Source organism: Leopardus geoffroyi, chromosome D3, assembly GCF_018350155.1.
Source record: "Leopardus geoffroyi isolate Oge1 chromosome D3, O.geoffroyi_Oge1_pat1.0, whole genome shotgun sequence".
Classification (NCBI taxonomy): domain Eukaryota; kingdom Metazoa; phylum Chordata; class Mammalia; order Carnivora; family Felidae; genus Leopardus; species Leopardus geoffroyi.
In genome coordinates, this window is record NC_059339.1 from 21,693,701 (window position 1) to 21,708,933 (window position 15,233).

Sequence of the window (15,233 nt, forward strand, 5' to 3'; positions counted from 1 at the left end):
GAGTGAGGGGCTGGTTTGGGCTTCAGTCCTGGTTGGTTTTCCCTCAGATCACGTCATGAGTGTGCTAATCTGCTGAGGAGGCCTTGGGGGGGTCTGTGCCGGGATGGGAGGCTCTGACGCCTGGCTGTGGGGGGCTGGTGAGAGAGCTGGAGCAGGTCAGGTTTCCATCGTCTGACCCCCACCCACCGTGTCTCTCTTGTCTTCCCGCTCCCTCATTCCTCAGATGCTGTTTTGTCACCTGAATGGAAAATGGGTCAGGTCCTGGTGAGGGAGGGGCCGCTCGAGCTGCAGACAGGCCGACGCTGGGTGCCTGCCTGGAGCACAGGGCTCAGATTCCAAGCTTGTGCTTCTTGCGCCCACAGGCGCCTGGTCCCTTCTCTGGCATTAGCTCGCTGCGCTGGAGGGGGCAGGTGGCCCAGCCTGGGGACAGAGTGGGTGGAGGGCAGGGGCTTGTGTCCGATGCCTCAGGCCCCCACTGCTTCCCAAGCAGGTGTGACCAGTGCCTGTCTTCACGATAGCCCCAACCTCTAAGCTGCGCCCAGTGAGCCACAGGACCCAACTGAGCTGGGAAGCGGCCCACCAGCCACGAGGCGGCCAGCCCGAGGAGTGGTGACAGCGCAGGAGCTCCTGGCTGGGGGGAAGGGAGGAAGGAGGAGAAACAAAGGCGAGTGTGCCTGGCGCCGCCCACCATGTGTCAGTCAGAGGCTCGGCGAGGACCGGAGCTCCGAGCAGCGAAATGGTGAGATGCTGCCGGCCGCGTCCTAACCTCACTGTGCCCCGCCACGACCTCCGGAAGGTCAGAGTTCACGTCCAGCGACCCCGAGGTGGAGGTGGCGGCAGGGGGCAGGGGGATCAGCCCCCGAGGCTGGAGGGGCCCGGCCCGGGGGGCCTGAGTCGGAGAGCCCGCTTCAGGTACCTGGGGAGGCGGAGCGGGCTGGTGGCCTAGTGTCTGCTGCTCCCTAATTGCTGCTCCCAGGCCCCCACCCCCAGGCGCTCCCCACCCTGCTCTGGAGAGGTGCCACTCTTCTAGGATTGGTCCCTGGGCTTCTGCAGTGATCAGGGCGGGTGGGGGAAGCCCTGGGGACAGCAGGAGTTTGTTCAGCTTTGTTTGGCCCCTACTACCTTCCTGAACCTTTTGAAAACACAGTGGGGTGGGGTGGGGTGGGTTGGGAGAGAATGAACGCAGGGAGTCTGGTGAGCTGTGGAAAGAAGCATCTTCCATTGCCATCATTGAATAGCAGGTGCCCGGCCATCAGCTTGGCGCTCCATTTTTTTCTTTTTGGTATCAGCTGAGATGCCTCTTTGTTCCTTGGTTTGTTCAGCAACTGGGGGCAGAGGACATGGCTTCTCTGAGAGTGGATGGGAGCCTTAGATTATCCAGTTTAATGCAGTCTTTTTGCAAATGAGGAAACTTAGGCCTGGGGACATTCTCAGAGCGGGTGGGAAGGTGGTCTTCTGATGGCTGCACTGGGGCTTCAGGAACATTTTCTAGTGCTTAGGCATGAGACCAGGGGACTTGGGTGTCCCTGTTGTGTCTCAGGAGGCCAGGGTTCTGGTGAAAAGGCCCACCCAGCCTCAGATCCCCGCAAGGCTGAGCCTGTGCTGAATGCACTGAATTTGGGCTTTGTTGAAAGGAGGGGTTTGGCTGAGGTGTGTGACCCCAGCAGACCTGGGAGGTGGTCTCAGGGTTTCTGGGGAGGTTCCCCCCACCAACCTCTGGGTCTGTTTTGGAGAACCTGATGCGATGTAGAAAGACCAGGCAGGTGGATGGAGCTGTAGCTGTTAGGGGTGTGCGTGTGTGCAGGTACACGTTCATGGGTGTTTTCTTTTGGGGTCTTGCCAGGCCCCAATCCCTTAATTTATCTGATGAGGAAACAAGAAGCCCAGAGCCTTGAAGAGATTTTCCCAGATCCTGCAGTGCAATGGTAGCCGTAGCTCCCCGCTGCTCTGTGCTTCTGCACTGTTGGGGCTCCAGATCAGACTGTCTTCCTGGCGCCTCTGTGGGCAGAGCTGGCCCCAGGAGTTGGGGGCTGTGAGGCAGGCTGTGCACCCCGTCTTCCCCATGCTGCCCCTGATTCCTAGTCCTCCTAAGCTGGTAGGCAGTTGGGTGAGACTGGGATGTGAGTCTGCCGACCAGAGGCAGCTGAGCCCCCCAACTCAGAACGGGCTTGTGTTGAGGGCCCATGGCAGTGCTGCTGGACTCCATAGAGAGGCAAACTTGCTGAGGGTGGGGTGGGGCCTCCCAGACCCTGACTGCTGACCTGGCCGTGCGCGGACATCTGCTCTGCAGGTTGCACTTCCCCCAGCTGGCACTGAGGCGGAGGCTGGGACAGTTGAGCTGTATGTCCAGACCTGCCCTGAAACTGCGCTCCTGGCCCCTGACGGTCCTCTACTACCTCCTGCCCTTCGGTGCCCTCAGACCGCTCAGCCGGGTGGGATGGAGGCCCGTAAGCAGGGTAAGTGTGCACAGACTGCTGGCCTGGCTGTCCTGGGCGCAGGCCTGAGGTTGGGACCCAGGACACGGAAACAGAGAAGGAAACAGTTGTCAGATTAGAGGTGATGGTGTGGGTGCTGAGCCCCCTGGTTGGTCATCTTGACAGGCGAGTTGGTTGGGAAGGCCAGGCTGGTTGGTGGCCCTGAGGGCTTGCTGTGCACCGCCTGTTTTCCTTGCCTGCATTTGTGCCATTTAGGGGCTCTGTTTCTGAGATGAACCCACACTGGGCATTCAGAAAATGGTGTCTGATTCCCTGGGTTCAGGTAGAAGAGAGCTCAGAGGTGATTTTGAGAAGAGTGTGAATCAATTCCAGGATGCCAGAGGGTGATTCAGGAAGGCTGGTGCCTGTCTGGGCCCCTTAGGGTGTGGATGCCTTTGAAGATGTGGGAGCCCCAGGCAGAGCTGGATGAGGGAGCAACCTGGCCACCATTCCCTAGAGGGCCGGCTCCCTTGCCCTGGGCTCTCTGGGCAGGCTGACCCCAAGTAGGGGAGCCATTAGCTCAGTGCACTGTAGAGGTGTTTAAAGTTGGAATGAAATTATACTTACACCGCGGGGACTTGGTGTCTAGGTCGGGCTGACAGGCAGCAGCTGCCAATTAGAGGCAGGTCCCACTGTGGCAGCGGCACCTGGGGTTTAAGAGGCGCTCCCCCTCCAGGTCGCCTGGCCCTGGGAGTTTGGCCCGCGGTGCCAACAGAGACAGCTGGGGCCGATTCCCCTGTGCCTCGGGGCAGCAGCCCCAGGTGCAGACAGCTTTGTGGACCAGTCTCTCACAGTAGAGTGCCTCGGAGCTCAGGCAGGCTGGGTAGGGCGCAGCTGTGTCCGGGGGTGCTTGCCGGCTGGGGTGGGGGTGACAGTGATACAGCGCATCCTCATATGAAAGTCCTCGACCTTGTGCGGGCCATATTCCCTCCGCTTTCTGTTTGGACCAGAATGTGTGCTTTGGGCTGTAAACTTTCGCCTGCACCCAGGGTCCTGCCCCTTTCTGCCACAGCGTCTCTGTGCAGGTATCAGAGCCATTTATGCCCCTCCTTTCCTTAAGAAGTGATACTGTGCTGGCCAGTCTCTCCTGGGGACCAGGGCAGTTGCTGTTAGACCTGTGTATAAAATGACTGAAATACTGAGTTTAGGTCACTGTGTCACAGTCTCGGCCAGTATTTGGTCTGTGAGAGTATTTGGGAAGCTCAGTCTGGTTCCTAGTAGGAAACAGCCACATCACAAAGCCATCGCGGGTGCCCAGGTGGCCAGAGGTGGTGGCTGACTGGGAGGTGGCAGGGGGCACGCAGGGCGGCCCACTCATCTGCCTGTCTGTGGCCTGCAGGTGGCCCTGTACAAGTCAGTGCCGACGCGCCTGCTGTCGCGGGCCTGGGGCCGCCTCAACCAGGTGGAGCTGCCGCACTGGCTGCGCAGGCCTGTGTACAGCCTGTATATCTGGACCTTCGGGGTAAACATGAAGGAGGCCGCCGTGGAGGACCTGCACCACTACCGCAACCTCAGCGAGTTCTTCCGGCGCAAGCTGAAGCCGCAGGCCCGGCCCGTGTGTGGCCTGCACAGCGTGGTGAGGCCCAATCCTGCCCTCCACTCCTCCCTCCAGAAATGGGATTGTCACCTGTGTCTTTGGGAACCAGTCCCGGCAGCCTCCACTGGTGGCCCATGGGTACTCCTCTCAGGCTGGGGGAGTCCCCCTGCCTCCCTTAGTGGCAAGCCTTTCTCTGCCCTTTCAGATCAGCCCATCAGATGGGAAGATCCTGAACTTTGGGCAGGTGAAGAACTGCGAAGTGGAGCAGGTGAAGGGGGTCACCTACTCGCTGGAGTCGTTCCTGGGTCCACGCATCTCCACAGAGGACCTGCCCTTCCCTCCAGGTGGGTTGGTGCCTGGTGGTGGCCCCCACGGCCCTGCTGCAGCAGTGCTGGGCTGGGTGTCCGGGAGAAGGACGTGAATGGGTTGGGGAGGGAAGGGCCAGGAATCACTGTGTGGAGCTTCATGGCCTCCCTGGAGCCCACGTCCAGACTACACAGGCTCAGGTGCTTGTCTGAGAGCCTGGCCCTCGTGTCTGCCCCCCACAGCTACCCCCTGCGGCTCCTTCAGGAACCAGCTGGTCACTCGAGAAGGCAATGAGCTCTACCACTGTGTCATCTACCTGGCCCCCGGGGACTACCACTGCTTCCATTCTCCCACTGACTGGACCGTTTCCCACCGGCGCCACTTCCCAGGTTGGCCAGAGCCTCCCGCTTTTTGGTGTCAAGGGACCGGGGCTCCACATTTGGGGTGCTGAGGTGGGGAGGTGACTGCTTCAGTCTGGCCGGATGTGGGCAGCAAGGTGCAGCCTGGGGTCTAGCCCACTCTGCATTTGGAATGATATGGGTGGACATGGGACTCTGGGAGGCTGGTCTTCTTGCTGGGTGGGGAATAACAGTGTCCCTACCCCCACAGGCTCCCTGATGTCCGTGAACCCCGGCATGGCCCGCTGGATCAAAGAGCTCTTTTGCCACAATGAACGGGTGGTCCTCACCGGGGACTGGAAACACGGCTTCTTCTCGCTGACGGCCGTGGGGGCCACCAATGTGGGCTCTATACGCATCTACTTTGACCGGGTAAGCAGAGCCAGGCCCAAGGGCTGGGCCACTTGGAGTTCCCCCACCTCCTCTTCCATGCAGCCAGATCTATTGGGACTGTAAGTTCTAGATGGGCCCCTGCTAGGCCTGGCTCTGCTGAGCAGCTGCCCTGAGGAGGGGCTGGGTCTTGGGCTCCTGCTCTGCCAGCCCCAACCCCAGATGTGCTGCCACTTGCTCGTCTGGAGGTGGTTAGAGAGGGAGGGGGTTAAACTCCCAGCCCGCACTTTGCTTCTGCTGGGAACCCAGCAAGAACATTGAGCTCAGGGTGAGGCGTGCTGCTTGGAGGCTGAGCGTCTGAGAGGGTGGCCACTGCCTGTCCTTCCCCGGGAGCTGCCTTTCTTGGTGTCAGCTTGTGACTGCGCCTCAACCACCCTGGATGCTGGAGGAGAGTTGGGTCTGATTCCTCTATGTCTTTCTGGGTCCCAGTTCACAGCTGATACTGGGGACTGTGGTTAGACCTGGCCCATCAAGTCACTGTCCCTAGCTCCCTTTCCAGTCTGGATTGGGGACAGGCAGCAGAGGTATGTTCCGAGTCCAGGGGCAGACTCCACATGCTGTGCCTCTGGCCTCCCACAGGACCTGCACACAAATAGCCCGCGCTACAGCAAGGGTTCCTACAATGACTTCAGCTTCGTGACGCATGCCAACAAGGAGGGCATCCCCATGCGCAAGGGAGAGCACCTGGGCGAGTTCAACCTGGGCTCTACCATCGTGCTCATCTTCGAGGCCCCCAAGGACTTCAACTTTAAGCTGAAAGCTGGACAGAAGATTCGGTTTGGGGAGGCTCTGGGCTCCCTCTAGAGCCTCTCTCCTGGTGGTGGCTACTGTGGGAGCTTTTTCAAACAGAAACAGGAGGGTCTTTTAGAGGGGAGCCTCCGCGGCTGGTCAGGGAGGGGTCTCAGGGCTGTGGAGTCTGACCAGGCAGGACCTGGGTGACTAGTTTCTGCTGTCCCAGAGATGTAGATGAGGTCAGAGCCCCTGTTGACCCTGGACCTATGTGGTCCCCTCTTCCCACTCTAAAGAGAAAGAACATGTAGGCCAAGATGATCTCAAATTCCCTTTTGGAGATTTTTTTAATCTGTATAAACTGGAGACCCTATATCTCCTGGCTGGGTGTTCAGTTGGTCTTGATTTCTGTTGTAAGACAGAAGTGGTTATGTATCCCCAGCACTGCTTTTTGGCCTCCCCTTCTGCCTTTCCTGCACTGACTGGGCTGTGCTGCCCCCAGAGCAGGGCCATGTGGCCTTTAACACAACTGCTTTCTGTTCCCAATTCATCCCACCATGCTTGTTTGGGAAAAGCTGTCTCTCTGCACTTGTGGCTGAATGCATCATCCTGGACTCTGCCAGTGTCTTCTGAGGGGGTCTAATGGCATGGCGCTTAGCAGGTCCCATTGAGTGACCTTCCGGAGCTGGCAAGTCCTCTTTCCAGTAAGCAAGACCAGTTACTGAATCCCCTGAACGGTGTCCAAAGTGAATGGACAGGCAGGCAGGGGTGACCTATGGGGGCCAGGGGAGAGCTTGTCCCCCACTCATATCCAGACCCACATAAAACATGGTAAGTTGCTGCTGTTGATTCAGGGGCTTGTGTTGGAAGCAGAGGAGGAGCCTTGGTGTATTGGGAGGGGGCGGGTCCGTGCCTACCACACCTGTCCCCAGGTAACAGGTACACAATCCTTAGGGAGCCACCGACAGTGGGACCAGGGTTCAGGTTTCCTGGGGACGCTGTGAATTTCTCCTGCAGGAGAAGCCATTTGAACTCTTTCAACTGTATCAGTAGCACAGTATTTTTGTATGAAAAGTGGGAGACTTCTGAACAGTAATTCATTTAATTGCAACATTTTGAAATAAAAAATAAAACTCATTGCAGCTTTGCGTTCTGTTCCTGGAGGTGGGCTGAGGCCTCCCTGGGGCAATGACTAGCACAGAGCCCGCCGCAGGGCCTGGATGCGGGCGATGCAGGAACGAATGGGTTGGCGTTGGGCCTGGAGCTCAGAGGCCAGCTGCTGGATCTGCAACTCCACCTGGGGGACGGGAGGCTGAGCTGAGACAAAGCACAGCCAAGGGAGCTGTCCCAGGGCTGCCTGGGGTCTCACCTCCTGCAGTTCTTCCTGCACCTGCTGCTCTGCTTCATGGTCCTCAGGCCTGGGCTCCTCCTGGCTCAGTTCCAGCCACTGGCGCAGGCTTCTGGCTTGCCGCTGGCAGGACCTGAGGGAGTGAGACATCTGCTGCCAGCCAGGCCCTTGGCAGTGCCTCCAGCTAGGGAAGCAGCACATCTGCTACTTCTGGTTGGGGCAGGGAGGGTTCTGTTCCTCTGTCAGCTTCCACCACCAGCTCAGGCAACTCAGGTGGGCCCTGGTGGAACTCCTCCCCGTCCCTATTCCTGGGCTTGGGGGGGGAGACAGGCTCTGGACCTGGATCACAGACAAGACAGGACAGCCCCCTGTGCACAGGCCTGTCTTTTCTGCACCTTCATCGTGCACAGTCACTGGACCGCTGGCCTCGCACTTGACTTAGGTGGAAAGTTTTGCTCCCCTTTATCCTCTGTCCCACAGGTGAGGCAGACCTGAGCTGGACTGAGGGACAAAGGTGCCACGTGTGGGGGGTGGGCACAGGCAAAACACCCCAAGGAACCTGGCAGCCAGTTCTGGGGACACGGCTGGGGTTTTTCTGGGTCTTACGAGAGGTTCTGCTTCATGGTCTGGTAGTCCTGTAGTTGCTGCTGGATGCCCTCAAGCTCGGCCTCCAGGTCAGTATGGCCCATGGTAACAGGAGAATAAGCTTGATCTTGGTCACCCTCCCGGCTATGCCACGGCTGGATGGAGGGATTCCGGGCAGGGGCCTGAGCGCTCACAGTGTGGACAGGCCTTAGGCACACACCTGTGCCTGCAGAGCCTGGCCCGGGCCCAGTGCCTGTGAAGTCCCCAGGAAGCAGCAGGTGGGGGTGGGGGACACTGGCTGCAGATGGAGAGGCCTGGGGCACAAGCCCAGGGGTGATGGGCTGTGTAGATGCCTGTAAAGGGAGGACAGATGAGCAGGAAGGAAGGCTGGGGAGGGGCACCCAGGCTACCCACTGCAGGGGTATGGGGAGGTGAGGCCACAGGACTTGACCTAGCCAGCTCACCTAGTCTGGCCCTGGCTCTGCCCCTTTCTTCAGGACCTGATAGGAGGACGTCCCACAAGCAGCTCAAGGAACACTCCACACCTGTGCAGGCCAGTCCCGCCCCTTCCCCAGAGCCTGGCTCTTTACCTCCCCAAGCAGCCGTTTTACCCTCACCTCACTCTGAGTGGGGATCCTGCGCTTCAGGGAGAAAAGTGGTCAAAGGCAACTATCCTCGTCAAACCCCACACCTTCCGTTCCTTTCTGGTGACGACGGACCAGCTTCCGGCACCAACTCTGGGGGTGTCCCAACCCTGCTGCCGTCTCCTCCGTTACCAAGCACTGGGACCTTCTCTACCACCTGGCCATCCCTGCCCAGACTCTTCACTTGTATGTCACATGCCCTCAGGAGCCTCTGCCCCTTTCCTCCCAGGTGACCTCTTTAGGTCCCAAGGGTTTACCTTCACCTTATGTGGACTGAGTTTTGCTCTCCAGCCCTGACCACACCTAGAATCTTGTTGCTTTATCTCAGATTTGACAGGTTTAAGATAAACTCTTCAGGCTTTACCCCAAATGGGCTCCCTACCCCCATTTCCCTCTTTCAGTAAAAGAACTCGTTTTTCCTGGAGTTACTCAAGCCAGAAACCCAGGAGCCATCCTGGATTCCCTCCTCACCCTTATCAAACCCATCGGAGCATCAGAGCAGGTCCTGCCTAGTCTGCCTCCCACGATGGGCTCTGCCCACAGCCACCACCTGATCTTGGCTCCCAGCACCTTCCGCTGGGCCACGGGAACACAGCAGCCAACAGGCCCCCACCATTTCCTACTTTCCTTAAAATCCAGACATTCCCCCAGGGCCTGCAGGACCCTCCATGATCTGCAGTGTCTTCATCTATGTCTGGGGCTCTTTGGTCTCTACCTCTAGGATAGAAGCTTCACAAGGGGGGCCTTAGCAGCCTTTCCATACTGTGTCCCTAGGACAGGGACACCTACACTTGGTGAATGCATGAGTGGCCTCGTTGCATCCTCCTGAGCTGGCAGTGCTCTGGAAGCAGTGAGTACAGCTCCGGCTACAGCACCGAGTACATGAGGAAGAGCACTGAAGGCCAGACCAAAGAATGAGACCCCAGGTGACCAGGAGGACTTACCCTAGCAGGTGCTTCCACCCCACATGGCATGAAGGAGGAAGGGGGCAGCAGTTCTGGGCCCATATTCAATGTGGGGGGCAACTTTGGGCCAGGGTGACTTGGTAGGGTCTTGGGCTGGGGCAGGGGGCTGCCTGGGACCAGTGCTGTCCAGGCCTCTGGCAGGCAAGGCGTCATCAGGGAAGGGCCCGCTGGCTGGGTCACACCTGGGTCACACTCCCACGGTGCCTCAGGCCTACGCAGAGGGAGGGGCAGGAGGTGGTCAGGCCACAGTACCCTCCTGAGGACCAGGAGGGAAAGGGGGCCACTCACCCTAGGACCATAAAACATACCCTGGTCTCCCAAGGGTGCGACACCCCAGGGGTCCCTGGCTCTGCACGGGCTCCAGCAGGAAATGTGGGCGTCGAGGCTGCTTTCTTGCCAAGCGGGCAGCATTGCTGGGAAGAAACACAGGCCTGTTCCTCTAGGCTGCTTGGGGCACCCAGTCTGACCCCTCCAATCTTACGGGGAGACTGAGGGCCAGAGAAGGAGAGGCTCTTGCCCAAGGTAAGCGGTGAACCGGAAGTGATCCTGGGCCATATAGTACTTCCAGTAATTCCAATGAAATGAGCCTGACGACGTGGGGATGCCTCACCCACATCATCTCACTTGACCTCTATAGCAACCTGGTGCTCACCCCACATCAGAGTGGGAGCAGGCTCATCATGGTCAGACCCTATCAGGGCTGGGGGTAAGGGAGGCAGAGAGGACTGAGGCCCAGTCCAGTACCCAAAACCCCCCCTCGCCCCCACCACAGGTAACCTCTCTGCCAGGCTCAGGTAGTGCTGGTCACTTGGAGCCGGTGTGCAGGAATGGGCCAGGTCACAAGCAGTAGGGTTTCCGAGAGGGAGCCCATTTCTCAGCTGTACGTGGAGAAGCAGGGAGACTGGAAGGTCTAGGGGCACAAGGGCGGGGCTGCCCTACAGCCTATATTCCTTTTCCTAAAACTACATGTTCTCTCCCCCATGCTCTGCAGGAACAGAGGATGCGGTCCTGTCAGTTGGGACCCAATGGGAATGGGAGGGATGTGACAGGATTCTAACTGGAGAGGGGTCCAAGCAGCTCAGCCATGACCTTCCTCCTGTACAGTCCAAGCCTCTGCCCAGACAGGAAGAAAGGAGGACGAGGTGAGGGTTGGGCTACTCACAGCTCTAGAAGTTGGGAATCTCCAGCAGCCAGGGCCAAGCTGCCCAGAGCTGCCCGTGACTGAGGATCTCGTGTCCTCTTGGCCTCCAGGGCGGCATCCCCAGCCCCAGCAGCAACACAGGTGGAAAGGGGACTGTCAAATGTCACTCTCCTTCTGGGCATGGTGGATGTCAGGGGCTGAGGCTCCCTGCCCTGGCCCAGAACCTTCTGTTTCCACAGCATGGCACAGCGATGGACCACACGGTGGAGACTGTGGGCCGCCTGCAACAGGCCTCTGGTCAGGTCATGCCTGGTCCTGCCTGTTCCCCAGGAGAAGGGGTGGAGGACCCAGGGCTCACCTGCACCTGCTGCTGGGCATGCAGCTGCTGCCGGAAGGCCTGCATGCTGGCTGCAAACCGTAAGAGGCGTGTGGCACCTTCCTGAAGGAGCTGCTGGTGGTAGGCCTGAACAGCTCGCTCCAGTCGCGCCTTCTTTCTCCTCCTTTCCAGTACCAAGCCCAGCCACGCGGCCCACACCTCCAGGGAAAGGAGATGAGGCCCAGTTCACCTTGCTTAAGCCTCCCCCTGGAGGTGTGCCCTCCTTTGAGGCATGGCCCTCTCCTGGAGAGGCAGGGGCAGTGGGGTGTGGAGCCCCCCTTACCTTTGCCTGTAGTGAGAAGGACCAGAACCACAAGGCCCGGGCTGTGCCCCACTGCTCTCGCTTCCTGTTCGCCAGCTAGGGGTCAAAAAGAGGACTATGGAAGTTTAGCCTTTAAGGAGGCTGCCCTGACCACAGCGTCCTGGTCACTCTGAGACCCTTTTCTCGCTGCCCTCCTTCCATTAGAAAGGGCCCAGTGCTGGTGGGCCAAGGAGTGATCCTTTGGGAAGAACAAAGGCAAAAAGCTCCTAGGGAAGGGAGCAGCTTGGGGCGGTGTGCTGGGCTCACCAGACACCTGCACATGAAGGTTTGCTGGGCATGATGCAATCCTGCCTGGTGTTTTATCAAGTCCTTGGGAAAGACATGCATTTCATGTTAATTTTTTGGATATTACCCCTGAAATATTTTCTAATGTGACACTGTAGAAATCGGGCCCTGAAGTGACTTGAGCTTGTACAGGTCACAGGTAGAAGAACTGGCAGTGCTAGGAAATGATTAAGGTTGGGGGGGCCCTAGGACGAGGGTGGAATTAAAAATGTTAAATGTGGGGGTGCCCAGCTGGCTCCAGTCAGTAGAGTGTGAGACTCTTTTTTAATTTTTTTAATGCTATTAATATTTTTTTTGAGAGAGAAACAGAGTGCAAGTGGGAGAGGGGCAGACAGAGAGGGAGACACAGAATCTGAAGCAGGTCCCAGGCTCTGAGCTGTCAACATAGAGCCCGATGCGGGGCTCAAACTCACGAAATGCAAGATCAAGACCTGAGCCGAAGTCGGATGCTTAACCGAGGCACCCAGGCACCTCAGAGCGTGCAACTCTTGATCTCAGGGTCATGAGTTCAAGCCCCACATTGGGTGTACAGATTACTTAAAAGAAATGAAAATGATAATTTAAAAAAAGTTAAACATGGGCTTGGGAGGCAGTGGGAAGGGGAAGGGGCTTCTTGCTGGCTCCCACCTGTTGTTTCCATTGGCGGAAGTAGGCCCGGCTAAGAGTCTGGGCCAGGAGCTGGGCACCCTGCCTCCGCAGGAGCTGGGAAGAGAGCAGACAAAAGCAATCAGGGCCCTGTATCACAAACACCTGGGTGCAGCCAGAGGGTGAAAGGCTCTGGGCCCAAGTGAATTGTCCTCCCATCCCCAGGAAGAGGAGTTCTGGAGGAAGCCAAGGGCCTCCCGTACCAGGCATGGGTGTCTACGGGACTCTGGAGGTCTCCCAGCTCTGATATCCCATGTTTCAGAATGAATCAGATCTCTCTGCTGGGCTATCTTCTGCCTGGGGGAGACCCGACCCTGAAACTGGTTTCCCTCAGTCTTCTCAGAAAGGCTCCGGTAATCTTGTGCCTACAGGATCCCAACTACCCAGCACCCATCCTGGTGGTCGTGGGTTCTACAGAAAGGCCCTCCTTTTCCCCAGATGGTTGTCTCCCAGCCTGGAGCACCCCCTCTGTACAGCGGCACGTGGGGAGCTGCCGCCTGCCTCACCCGCTTCCTGACACAGCCCAGATGGTGCACCTTCCACTGGGCCATGGCCTGCAGCAGCAGCCACCGGTGGTGATGCCCAGCTGCCCTCTCGAACTGGGCTCTTCGCTGGGCTGCCCTCTGGCCTTGGTCCCGCCAGCGCCGAAACCAGGTCCTGAGACATCCTAAGACAGATCTGAGTCAGAGTTTGCTCTTTTGGAAGGTTTCTACAGACAACTCTGCAATGGTGGAAATTCAGAGAGCAGAAAAGGTCGTGTGGGGGTGGAACTGGGGTGTCAGCTGCACTCAGTAAAACCTCCACATGCAGACAGTGGCCACTCTGAGGACAGCTCTGGCCACCTTCAGTGGCTGTGAGCACCCTGGAGGCCGGAACCAGGTCTGCTGTTTACTGCAAGGGCCTTCCAGAGCCACCAGCCTGTCCACAGCAGCCACGGGTCTGCAGCACCCCTGCAGAGTGTCCTCAGGATGCTGCCGGGGGTGTGGATAAGACCTTTGCCTCAGTCTGAGGGAGTGGGGCGCCATGGCTCGATTTTGCCCGGGAGGAAACAAAGGCTTGGTCCAGGCAGCTCAAGCCAGGCACAGTGTCTGCTGGGCCATGTCCTCTGCCACTGTGGGCACTGCAGGCAGGCAGAGGCTACATAATGCATTTTGTTTACGTCACCAGATTCTCCCTTGAGGGAGCAAGCACTTTCTTCTGTTTTTTGTTTTTATTTTTTTCTTTCAGGTTTTTCCCTTTTCTTAGACCCTGAGAGAAGTTTCTTTTAGAGACAACAGAAGAGGGTTGGTACCAGGGAACTGATGCCAAGATGGGGTGTCCTCTGGGACTTGCTGGAGAGGGCAGGGAAGGAGGATTCACACGCCTGGAGGTGAGTATTAGTACCAAGTGCTGATACGTGCTGGGTACTGCTTCAAGTGTGCCTATTGTGTCTCACTGAACCCACAGGACCACCCCAAGAGGCAGGTACTATTACTCCCATTTTACAGATGGAGAAACTGAGGCTCAAAGAATACTTGGCGAGGTCACACAGCCAGCATCTGACCCCGCCTGTACTAGGCATTCTGTTGAATGTGTTTTATGACGCCTTGCCCTGAGTTCATCCTCCCCCAGCACTGGGCCCCATCCTTGGGCTGCCAAGGTGTGCCTGAGACCCAAGGCCTTAACTAAGCCCAAAAATGGTTCCACAGGTACTGTGTGCATCTGCAGTTTGCTGAGAGCACAGCGTCTTGTCACGTGGCCTCCCAAATCCTTTGTACCACCTGTAATGGCCCCACGCAGGGCCCACCACACGGTGTCACTCCCTTCTATGGAAACTGCCTGCCCCTTGGCCCTGCAGAGAAGCAGCTTCAGGCTGCACCCCATGCCTGTCACCTCTAACACCCACCGTGACCACCTGGGCCGAGTGTGGACGCCTGACCCACACTGGCACTGGCAAGGCCTCTGCAGCCCTTGATGCCAAAGCTCTGTCCAAATAGAGGCCAAGGGATGAGCTGAGCCCCTCAGCTTCTTTTTTGGAGTGAACTGGAAACGCAGCACTGGTTTCTGGGGTGAAGGGCAGCGTGAGGACATAGAGAAGCACATCAGGGGTGGAGCAGGTGTGGGATGTTTGACCCCAGGGTTCTGCCCAGAGGAAAGCAGAGATCTGTGTTTATCAACACAACCAAAGTCAGAACCCAACCAAAGTTGATCAATTTTTGTCCTGGAGCAAACTAACAACTTGATCTGTTTTCCCTATGGTCTGATTTAAACCATTTCCATTTGCTTTCACTTCCAGTTGTATCTTCATTTACTCTAAGCACTGGTTGTCCCCTCAGAGTGCTGGATACCCCACTTCAGGGACATGGATCTCAGTTTCCCTGCATCTCATCTCTGCTCCTGTCTGGACCATCTACTCCAGGCTTTTTATAGAAGGTATTCAGACTGCCCAAGGCCACTGCTCCCTAAACATACAAGGAAGCAGGATTCTATGTGATGGGGCTGACCTGAGAAGCAGCCAGCCCCTGGAAGGACTTTCCAATTGCAACCACCGCACCTTTGACCCCTCTTTAAGAATTAGATTTTTGGGTACCTGGATGGCTCAGTCAGTTAAGCATCCAACTCTTGATTTCAGCTCAGGTCAGGATCTCATGCTTCGTGAGTTTGAGCCCTGTGTTGGGCTCTGTACTGACAATGTGGAGCCTGCTTAGGATTCTCTCACTCTCCCTCTTTCTCTGCTCCTCCTCCCCTCTCTCCCTCCCTCTCTCAAAATAAATAATAAACTTAAAAAAAAAAAGAATTAGATTTTAAGCCTTGGTCTTGCATTTGAACATAAACTGGTTGGGACACCAGAGTGGCTCAGTTAGTTAAGCATCTGATCTCGGTTTATGATCTCATGGTTTGTGAGTTCGACTCCTGCGTCAGGCTCTTCACTGACAGCTCAGAGCTTCCTTGGGATTCTCTCTCTCCCTCTCTGCCCACCCCCACAAACACTCTCTTTCTCTCAAAAATAAACATTAAAAAAAATGAACACAAAGTGTTTGGCTGGGATTGGTTGGGAACAGAATGCTATGATGTACTAGGTTGAACAGTTACCCCTTCCCACGTTTAT

The 15,233-nt window shown here is 57.3% G+C and overlaps 2 protein-coding genes across 33 annotated transcripts in view; one reads left to right on the top strand and one right to left on the bottom strand.

The window, feature by feature from the left end:
- Positions 1-6,971, top strand: part of PISD (phosphatidylserine decarboxylase) — a 35,868-nt gene extending 28,897 nt beyond the window's left edge. For 4 of the 8 annotated variants that reach the window (XM_045457381.1, XM_045457378.1, XM_045457382.1 and 1 more), the window contains exons 2-8: positions 491-739; positions 2,291-2,456; positions 3,814-4,050; positions 4,217-4,355; positions 4,560-4,706; positions 4,927-5,087; positions 5,685-6,971. In XM_045457381.1, coding sequence (XP_045313337.1) covers positions 690-739; positions 2,291-2,456; positions 3,814-4,050; positions 4,217-4,355; positions 4,560-4,706; positions 4,927-5,087; positions 5,685-5,909 — 1,125 coding nt within the window. In that variant the 5' untranslated portion in view covers positions 491-689 and the 3' untranslated portion in view covers positions 5,910-6,971. The remainder of the gene's footprint in view (positions 1-490; positions 740-2,290; positions 2,457-3,813; positions 4,051-4,216; positions 4,356-4,559; positions 4,707-4,926; positions 5,088-5,684) is intronic. The other 4 variants (XM_045457375.1, XM_045457377.1, XM_045457383.1 and 1 more) reach the window with 3 other exon arrangements.
- The window catches only part of SFI1 (SFI1 centrin binding protein), a 105,550-nt gene continuing 97,237 nt past the window's right edge, over positions 6,921-15,233 (bottom strand). For 17 of the 25 annotated variants that reach the window (XM_045457352.1, XM_045457344.1, XM_045457338.1 and 14 more), the window contains 9 exons: positions 12,652-12,812; positions 12,128-12,202; positions 11,177-11,251; positions 10,876-11,052; positions 10,539-10,798; positions 9,685-9,789; positions 9,356-9,587; positions 7,789-8,120; positions 6,921-7,315 (listed from right to left, as the gene is read on the bottom strand). In XM_045457352.1, the coding sequence (XP_045313308.1) occupies positions 7,027-7,315; positions 7,789-8,120; positions 9,356-9,587; positions 9,685-9,789; positions 10,539-10,798; positions 10,876-11,052; positions 11,177-11,251; positions 12,128-12,202; positions 12,652-12,812 (1,706 nt within the window). In that variant the 3' untranslated portion in view covers positions 6,921-7,026. Of the gene's footprint in view, positions 7,316-7,788; positions 8,121-9,355; positions 9,588-9,684; positions 9,790-10,153; positions 10,255-10,538; positions 10,799-10,875; positions 11,053-11,176; positions 11,252-12,127; positions 12,203-12,651; positions 12,813-15,233 lie in introns of those variants that run through there. The other 8 variants (XM_045457345.1, XM_045457363.1, XM_045457362.1 and 5 more) reach the window with 5 other exon arrangements.